This window comes from Elephantulus edwardii, unplaced genomic scaffold (genome assembly GCF_000299155.1).
Source record: "Elephantulus edwardii isolate Elephantulus edwardi_28Jun2011 unplaced genomic scaffold, EleEdw1.0 scaffold00112, whole genome shotgun sequence".
Lineage (NCBI taxonomy): Eukaryota > Metazoa > Chordata > Mammalia > Macroscelidea > Macroscelididae > Elephantulus > Elephantulus edwardii.
This window is the reverse complement of record NW_006399862.1, coordinates 7245502-7254844: the sequence shown is the minus strand read 5'-3', so window position 1 is coordinate 7254844 and position 9343 is coordinate 7245502. Positions and strand designations below refer to the sequence as shown.

The 9343-nt window shown below is 42.5% G+C and overlaps 1 protein-coding gene across 1 annotated transcript in view; it reads right to left on the bottom strand.

Annotated features, from left to right (window-relative positions):
- KCNMB3 (potassium large conductance calcium-activated channel, subfamily M beta member 3) overlaps positions 1–8923 on the bottom strand; it is a 50890-nt gene extending 41967 nt beyond the window's left edge. The window contains 2 exon segments of the mRNA XM_006903813.1: positions 4804–5421; positions 8865–8923. Coding sequence (XP_006903875.1) covers positions 4804–5421; positions 8865–8923 — 677 coding nt within the window.
- Positions 8924–9343: the final 420 nt, after the last annotated feature.

Below are 9343 nucleotides of genomic sequence, written 5' to 3'. Positions count from 1 at the left end.
TGTTTTTTAATGCAGCATAGTATTCCATTGTGCAAATATACCACAGCTTATCTAACCATTCGTTTGTTGATGGAGAATCTGAAGTACTTGTTGCAGAAGGTCAAACTCAACACCAAGAAAACAAAGATTCTCACCACTGGGCCAATTGGCAGCATCATGATAGATGGTGAAGAGATTGAGTATTGAATATACTATGAACTGCTAGAACAAACAGGTTTATCCTAGAGAGGCTGAAACCAGGCTGTTCCTTGGAGGCAAGGATTCTGTATTCCTTGCAACATGTCCAAAGTATGTACTTTGGACATGTTGCAAAGAGGGACCAGTCCTTGGAGAGGCACATCATGCTTGGGAGGGTGGAGGGACAACACAAGAGAGGAAGACCCTCGATGAGACGGATTGATTCAGTGACTGGGGTAATGGGAGTGGGTGTGTCAGAGACAATAAGATTGCCACATGATAGAGCAGTGTTTAGGGCTATTGTACATAGGGTCGCTATGAGTCGCAGGCAACTCAATGACACATAGCAAAAACAACACATTTGTACAGGCAAGATTTAGATTTGTTGTGGATTGAATGTGGGTTATTTGTGTCTGGGATGAACTTTCTTCTAAGTGGTATAGCTGGTCTGTTGTCAGTTTTGCTGTATTGAGGCAACTTGAGGTTGCTGTGATGCTGAACACTGTGCCACTGGAGTGTCAAATGCTAGGATGGTTACCCATCATGGACAGTGTTTGGTGGAGCACCCAGATTACAACAGGCTTAGAAGCAGGATTGGCATCCACTTTCTAAACTACATGTCTCTGGAAACTATGAACATTAGAGAAACAAAGATAGTTCTAGAACAAGGTTCAGATCTTTTGTTCTAGGGTCACTATGAGTCATGGTCTACTCAACAGCATTTAACAAAAACACAACATAAATAGAGGCTGGAGAAGGATGGAAAACCTCCTCCCATGTGATTAACTGCCTCTGAAAACTTACCAGAGGGTCAGCTGTGGCTTAAATATGACTCTGTGGTACTCAACAACAACAACAACAACTATATGTAGAGGAGTGTGTCATCAGGATTGGAGGAAGACTCATCAACAACCTGTATCATGCAGATGATATAGTTTTGCTTGCCAAAACTGAGGAGGATCTGAAGTATTTGCTGCAGAAGGGCAAGGAAGAAGGAAGAGGACAGTCTTCAATGTGTACTGAAGCTTAACAGCAAGATGACAAAGATTCTCACCACTGGGTCAATTGGCAGCACCATGATGGATAGAGAAGATATTGAGATTGTTAACAGTTACAGCTTGCTAGGATCCATAATCAACACTCTTTCTACCAAAAGTCAGCAAATCAAAAGACAGATTGTACTGAGGAAGTCTGCTCTTGGGGATCTCTCCAAAGTGCCAAAGAGTCATTCTAGAGACTAAGGTATGCTTGATGCAGGCCATGATCTTCACAATTACTTGCTATTCATCAGAGAGCTTGACAATGACTAAGGATGACAGAAGAGGAATCAACGCCTTTGAGTTGTGGTTCTGAAGAAGAATCTTGAACATGCCATGGACTGACAAGAAAACAAATAGGTGTGTCTTGGAGAGGGTGAAATCAAGTTTCTCCTTGGAGGCTACCATTTTGAAACCTCGTCTCACGTATTTTGGGCGTGTGGCCAGGAGGGACCAGTTCTTGGAGAAGGACATCATGCTTGGAAGGGTGGAGGGACAGTGCAGGAGAGGAATACCTCAGATGAGATGAATTGACATGGTAACCAGGGCAATGGGATTAGGTGTGTCAGAGAGAATGAGACTGGCTCAGGACAGGGCAGGATTCAAAGCTATTGTACATAGAGTCCCTGTGAGTTACAGGCAACTCGATAGCCCATAACAACTGAATATGTAGATGGAAGTGAAGACTTGAAACACTGAAGAAGATCAGAGATTATAGACTTTAAAATAGATTCTATCTCAACACCAAGAAGACAAAAATGCTCTTTACTGTCACTTGGCCAATAGGCAACATCATGATTAATGGTGTTGGGGTGGGGAGAGATTGAAGTCAATTATTTCATTTTACTTGGCTCTGAATCAACCCCATGGTAGCAGCAGTCAAGAAATCAAAAGACATGTTGCATTGATGGATTTTTTTCCCCAGGACCTCTCCAGAAAGCAGTGATGTCAGTTTAAAGACTAAGTTTTGCCTGATCCAAGAAATAATATTTTCCATTTCTTCCCATGCACCTGAATATTGGACAATGAATAAAGAAGATAGAACAAGAATTAATTACTTTGAGTTGTGGTATTGTAGAATAGCACTGAATATCCCATTGACTGCTAAAAAGAATAAGTCTGTCTCAGAGAAAGGACAACCAGAATGCTCATGAGAGGCAATGGTGGTGAAACTTCATCACACGTGCTTTGGACATGTATTGGAAAAGACATCATATTTGGCTAAGTAGAGGGTCAGAAAACAAAACAACAGAAGACCTTTGTCTAAAATGGAGCAGAAAACAGGACATGGGGGCACAGGGCCAAGAGTATCTCTCTCTGAAAGGGCCAGAAGCAGTAAGAATAGCATAACCCCTGACTTCCCCAGAACAGAAAGAAGATAAGGAGTCCATAGCCCAGCCCTATGTGCCTCTACAGCCACAGCAAGAGCTTTGTTCCTTTGTTGCTGACTCACAATTGTGGTACCAAGAATGGGGTTTACTAGGGAAGTAAGTTATAGAGTGGGAGAGACAAAGAATATTTCACAGTACAAGTTTAAGTTTATCCCAACCGTCCTAAGGCACAATTCCTCAATGAGTCCAGCTTCTAGTTTCAGTTCAACAGTCAAATCCAAATCATCCAGCAAGGTTTGCCTCAAAGCAGTTATAAATCAGCTTCTCCTTCAAATATCTGGCAAGAACAGCCAAATATTTTATTGTGGCCAGTATAAAGGCAAGAAGCTCTAGTCACAGTTTCTCCACAGCAATGCCACAGTCACCACTAAGGTTTCGCTCTCACTAGGATCTTGCTTTAGTTTCCCTCAAGTCTTGCCACCAAAAGTCTTGCTTGCCTCAAGTCTTGCTGCCCAGTGTGGAAAGCACTCTTTCTCTTATCCTAATCCCACATCTGTTGGTGATTTGCAAGACCATACTGATTGGCAAAACGATGTGTCTATAGTTAAGATAGCTGGAAATCAGAGGCAGCTAACTATTATGACTAAAAACACACCAATGTTTAGGATAACAATACAACCCTCAACAAGATGAATTGACACAATGGCTATTGCAGTGGATTCAGCCATAGTAATTATTGTTAGGCTAGCACAGAACAAGGCAATGTTTCATTCTGTTGTTGTTGTTGTTAGGTGTCATTGAACTGTAGATGACTCATAGCAACCATATGAATGAAAGACCTGAATGCTTGTATTAACTTTCATTGTTTCTCTAAGTTCATAGATTTTCTGGAGGTAAGCTGTATCGGAAGTAGATGCCACTCCTGCTCCCAAACTTGTTTTAATCAGGGAGCTCCACCAAACACTGTCCACCAGGGATAACCATTATCACATTCGACACATCAGTGTCTCAATGTTTAGCATCACAGCAACCACGAGTTACCTCTGTACAGAAAGTTGACAGACCAGTGCTATAAATTTTTGACCAAAACAATTAAAACCAGGTCTGAGGACCTCAGATTAAAATCACCCCCCCCCCCGCAAAGCTTGGTAGCATAACTTTCTATCCACTAGGCCACCAGAGCTCTCTCTATGACTCAGCTATTCTATGAACAACAGATCTAACCTTTGCTACATCCTACACCATCCTCACAATCCGATACATCCTCAAGCCCATTATTACAGTCACTGTATCGATCCATCGCATTAAACCAACCCAAGGCATCAATGAGAAAAAAAGTTCATTTTTATACTTCTGATTTGTATTATTTTTCTATTAGAATTAATAGGATATTTGTTTACATTGTTTTTAGTCATCTGAATGTAGTTTGTAATAAAAACTGGTAGCAATCAGCTCCTATTTCCAAATTAGCCTTATAAAGATATAAATTTTTCCTTTTTAGATTTTGATTTGACAACAAATTCCCTTACCACTTGGAATGTGTGTGTCTTTGCAGAAGTGAGTGATTAATTTGTTGCTAGTTTTGTGTGTTTGATTCCACTTTAAAAAAACTATCATTTTGATCCTGTGAGAACTAACTGGATGCCCAGAATTTGCACTACGACTGTCTAATCATTCTCATGTTATGAGTAGACCCATTTAGGAAAATGCAAAATCTTTATTTTTTACAGTTTTGTCTTACAATATGAAATCAGAAGTTGGTATTGGAAATTACTTTTATTCCCCATTCAAGAACGTTGATAAACCCAGATTGGTATGTTCTGGGTCCTGAATGAGCCTGGATCAAATTTGTCTTCAGTGCCACTGTCACTACCCGAAACTGACCTCAGAGTTGTTAGGTTTCATAGACTTAATCTTTAACTCTTAGCCAGCCTTATGGGATAGAGTAAGCCTTTCTCATAGAATTTTCTAGACTATAATTTTTATGCAAGCAGACTTCCAGATCTTTTTCCCATGGGGCATCCAGAGATGACTTTGAACCTCAAACCTTTTGGTTGAGAGCAAAACTCTTTTTTTTTTTAACCAAAAACATTTAATGGAATGTAAAAATGAACATTTAAACTCATTACATTATTTTTTGAAATTTTATGGTAGAAAAATACTATGGGGAGACACTTCTTATTAAACTGACAGGCCACGGTCTCCCTTCCCCAGCTTCTCTGCACCCCGTCGTCACTGGCTCACTATCTTCTTCTGACCCTCTTTGCTGCGACGGCATCCTCATCCTGCTCTGGGTCTCCGGGGGCAGCACCTCTTTCGGCCCCGCGTGGGCTCTGGGCAGGGCTCTTCCATCACCCTGGTTTGAATGAATCTTCTCAGTAGGTTCCTCTATGCCCTCCGGTTTCGTCTGGTTTTTAGACCTCAGCCTTGAGGATCGAGTTCCCAGCAATGGGACTTTATCTTCTGAGACTCCCCTGGAGGGGTCACCAGTCTTACTCAAAGAGGTGTTCTTTGTGCTGGGCCCAGCCCCTCGCCTCCTAGAGGCGGTGCCCAGGATCTTCTCTGCACTGGGCTCAGGGTCAGTACTGTGTGTCCTGATGGCAGTGACAGATTCTTTTTCCTTGCTGCGCTGGGGCTCAGCCCCTCGCTTTCTGGTATTGAGCGGCATTTTGTCTGCAATGGGCTCTGCATCAGATCCTGGTGCTGTGCTGTTGGCTTCTGGTACCTTCTCAACACTGGGCTTAGGGTCAGTCCTTTGTCTCCTGGTGGTGGTGACCAATGTCTTCTCTGCATTGGGCTCGGGGTTGCCCCTTCGGGTCCTGATGGTGGTGATTGGTACCGGTTCTCCTTTGGGCTCTGGATCAGACCCTGGTGTCCTGGTTGTGGGGACAGAGAGCAAAACTCTTAATTATTGTGCTCACAAAACTCAATCACACGTAGTCAGTCAGGAGTTTTTATTTCTTGTTTTCTTCTTTTTAAAATGGGGACAAGCAGATGAATCAGAAGAAATAACATAAGCTGTTGTTTCTTGATTTTCTTCCCAGTGCCCCTTCACTTAATAACTGATTGGCCTCTCTGTCCACCAATCCCACCTCCCCTCCCTCTCTGGTCCCCTGAGCTCTTAGTTTACTTCCTTCTCTCAGAGTTTCTGGAGATCACATCCTGCTCCCCAAAATACCGACCTCGAATCAACTATCAAATCCATCATACAAGTCTTTTTCTGGGATAGGGACTTTTGAATACTAGGTTCAAACCCTAGCTTTGTAACTTCAAGTAATCCTTTACATATTCCTTGTCATGACTGTCCTTTGGGAGACATGGTGGTCATGGTGGTGGTGGTATGTGTATCACTGAGTGAATAAATCACACGAGGGGAGACTGCTCATCTTTCTCCCAGGGAGTAGCTGGTAGATTTGAGCTGCATACCTTTGGGCTGGTAGTGTAATTCTTACCATTAAGGTACCAGAGCTCTCTTGAGGGGGGAGTAAAGGAGTAAAGAAAATTTGCATGAGTTGTATCATGATGGTGAACCTAATGGGGAGATCTACAGGTATAGGGTGCTCTGGTGGCCTAGTAGTAAGGAGTTGCGCTGTCAAACTGAAGGCTTGAGGTTCAAATCTACTAGCTGCTTCACAAGAAAAAGATAGGCAATCTCTTCCTAGGCAATTAAACTGCCCTGAAAATCCACCAAAGGATCAGCAGAAGAAACTGCCTCTGAAAACTCACTGGAGGGTCAACAGCAGGTGTCAGGAGCTGTGATTGTATAATGCTTTTACTGTATGTTCCTGGGTTGTCCATTGTGGTGCAGTTGAGACTGTTGTTCAAAATGGCTTTCCTATGCCATTGCCCTTGACTTTGCCACATGACTTGTCAGGAACATGTAAACGGAATGTGTTAGTCTATCCAGAGAGAATTGTCTAGTTTTCCCTCTGATTTAAATTGAGCAGGTTAGTGGCAGAATATGGAAATCTCACTACCAGCAAGAAAGAAGGAGCAGAAAATGCAGTGCAAGTTCTTTGGGCCTGAGATTCTTGCCCTGTTCAGAACAGGGCCTAAAGAAAGCACCAGTAGCCGCAGCTGAGAATCAGAGACCCCATGTGAGATAGAACTGGCCTGGGACTGCTATCCCACCGAACTAGAGCCAGGGAGTTTCCACCAAAGCTTGCTGGAGGCCTGAGATGCAGAACAACATAACTGGTAGGACTAAGAGAGCTTTGTTACACTAGTCGAAAGCCAGACTGAAGGCTGAAAGCCACCCTGACCGAGAAAGTGTATCCTGTTGCCAAGCTGATTGGAACCTATTAACTTCCTTAAGAAAGCCTAGAATTGTATGTTTCTGTGATGTTTTTATATATATTTGCAATGGATTTTGTACCCAGTACTACAGTTGAATTGGTGTTGAATTAGTAGAAATGGGCAGGGAAGTGTGAGCAACAATGACTGATCTTATGGGAATTGGGTTTGTGTTGTAGATGCTGGTGACGGGGACAAGTTCTCCTAGTGGACTTAATAAAGGTCAGATTCGCTCCTCCCTAACTCCACCTAGTGGACTTAATAAAGGTCAGATTCGCTCCTCCCTAACTCCACCCTTCTCTTTTTACACCCACCTTTCTCCCTCAGAGTCACCCGAGAGGCATGGCCTTTGAGTTAGCAGCACAACTCCATAGGGACTTTTACCTCATAAGTGCCATCAAGTCAATTCCAAGTCATGTTATTGTTGTTATAATGCTCTCAAGTTGAAACAGACTCAGAAATGATTCTCCAGTGGTTTTTTAGAATCTGTAAATCACACTTGAAGAGATTATCCATATTTCTCCTGTGGAGCAGCAGGTGGATTCAAACCTCTGCATTAGCCACACAACACCTCACCAGTAAACCACCAGAGCTCATTCCACTAAGACAGAGTAGAACTGCCACCCTCCTCCATACAGTTTCTGAGATTGCTTACATTTTTGTTTGTTTATTTTATGAAAGCGGATTGCCTGATCTTTCTCCCTCAGCAGCCGGTAGATTTGAACCACTGACAATTCATAGAAAGGATTAGGCATGCTAGGGCTCCTCCATGAGGGGTAGTTGGGTTCAACTGTATTAAATAGTGACCTAAAGAGAATCTGTTAAATACAGATTCCCAGGATCCATTTCCAGAGATTCTGATGAAGTTGTTTGATTATAAGACCCAGGAATATGATTTTTTTAAATTAATTTCAATGAAAATTTACAGAGACTTTGAATTTCCATTCATTCATTGTTGAACTTTTGTCCCTGTCCACCCCTCCTCGTGCCTCCCCCCCCCCCAGTACACTCTTCTCTTTGAAAAGTAAAAGAAAAATTCTTTCCTTGTTTTACAATCCCTCCCCTCAGGTCTACTCCACTATGCAGCCTTCACTCTAGACTCCTGTCATGACAATAATACCTAATCACATATCCCTTTTAAACAGTTTTCTCCCTCATCTGTTTCAATGCAGTATACATTATTGAACCCATCTTTATCAGTCTCCCCCCAACTCCGATGTCAGTCCTGTTTTATAACAGTGGCACCATGCAGTATTTGTCCTTTTGTGACTGAGATATTTCACTCAGCATGATGTGCTCCAGAGTCACCCATTTTGAATAATACTGCATGACTTCCTTGTTTTTCAATACAGCATAGTAGTCCACTGTGTTAATATACCACAGTTTCTCTATCCTTACAAAGCCACAATAAACATGGGTGTGCATATATCTGCTTGGGTAGTAGTTATGGTCTCTTTGGCATATATTCCCAGTAGTGGGATTGCTGGGTCAAATGGTATCTCTGTTTGCAACTTTTTGAGAAAGCGCCACACCACCTTCCACAGTGGTTGAACCATTTTATACTCCCACCAACAGTGAATAAGGGTTCCAGTTTCTCCACAACCTCGCTAGCATTTGTTGCTTGCTGTTCTGTTAAATTTTGCTGTTCTTACTGGGGTGAGATGGTATCTCATAGTTGTTTTGAAGGAATATGCATTTTTTTTAATATGCATTTTTAAAAGCTCCTCAAGTCACACGGGTGGTCCTGTCTTTATACTTGGAGAAGTGCTAGGTCACACTATGGGTTCCATAACCTTGGAGGCATGAATTTTGGAATTCAAGCAAAACTGGAACTCAAGATTATCCCTCTACACAATGTGGAGGGTGGAGCAGATGAACTTCTCAATGTTATGATCCTGGAATAAAATACTGAAACTATAAGTTCATTTACACGGAACAAGCACCTCCTCCCCTGGTGCTGCAGTAATGCTGAGTGACATGCAAGAAGATAATAAGAATCCCCCCTTATCCGCTAGCTCATACTCACCCCACACACTTCTCCCCATAGTGATAAGTCGGGTGCCCTGAGCAAGCACCACCAGCCATGTACTGTGCTCTGTGCCTTGGGGAAAGTCCTTCCCTTCAGCCCCATAGTCCAAGGGAACAGGTCCTTTACTCATTCTGCACGTGTGGACACAAAGGCCCAGGCAGTCTGAGTAACTGGCCCCACATCACACAGACAGCACATTACAGAGGAAAGACTTAAAAACAGATCAAATCCAAAAGCCCATGCATTTTTTTTTCCTTTTCCTTTTTTAAGGTACAACTTTTTGTTTTGTTGCAGTAAATATATATGTAACAAAACATCTGCCATTTCAATACACTTCACAATTCAAACAAATCATAACAACTCATTCCCCTTGAGTCATAATGACTCACAGCTAGTCCTCCAGCAAGTTTTCAGAGGATCTAAGTCCCATGGGAGGAGATTGTTCAACTTTCTCCCTCAGAACATCTAGTGAATTC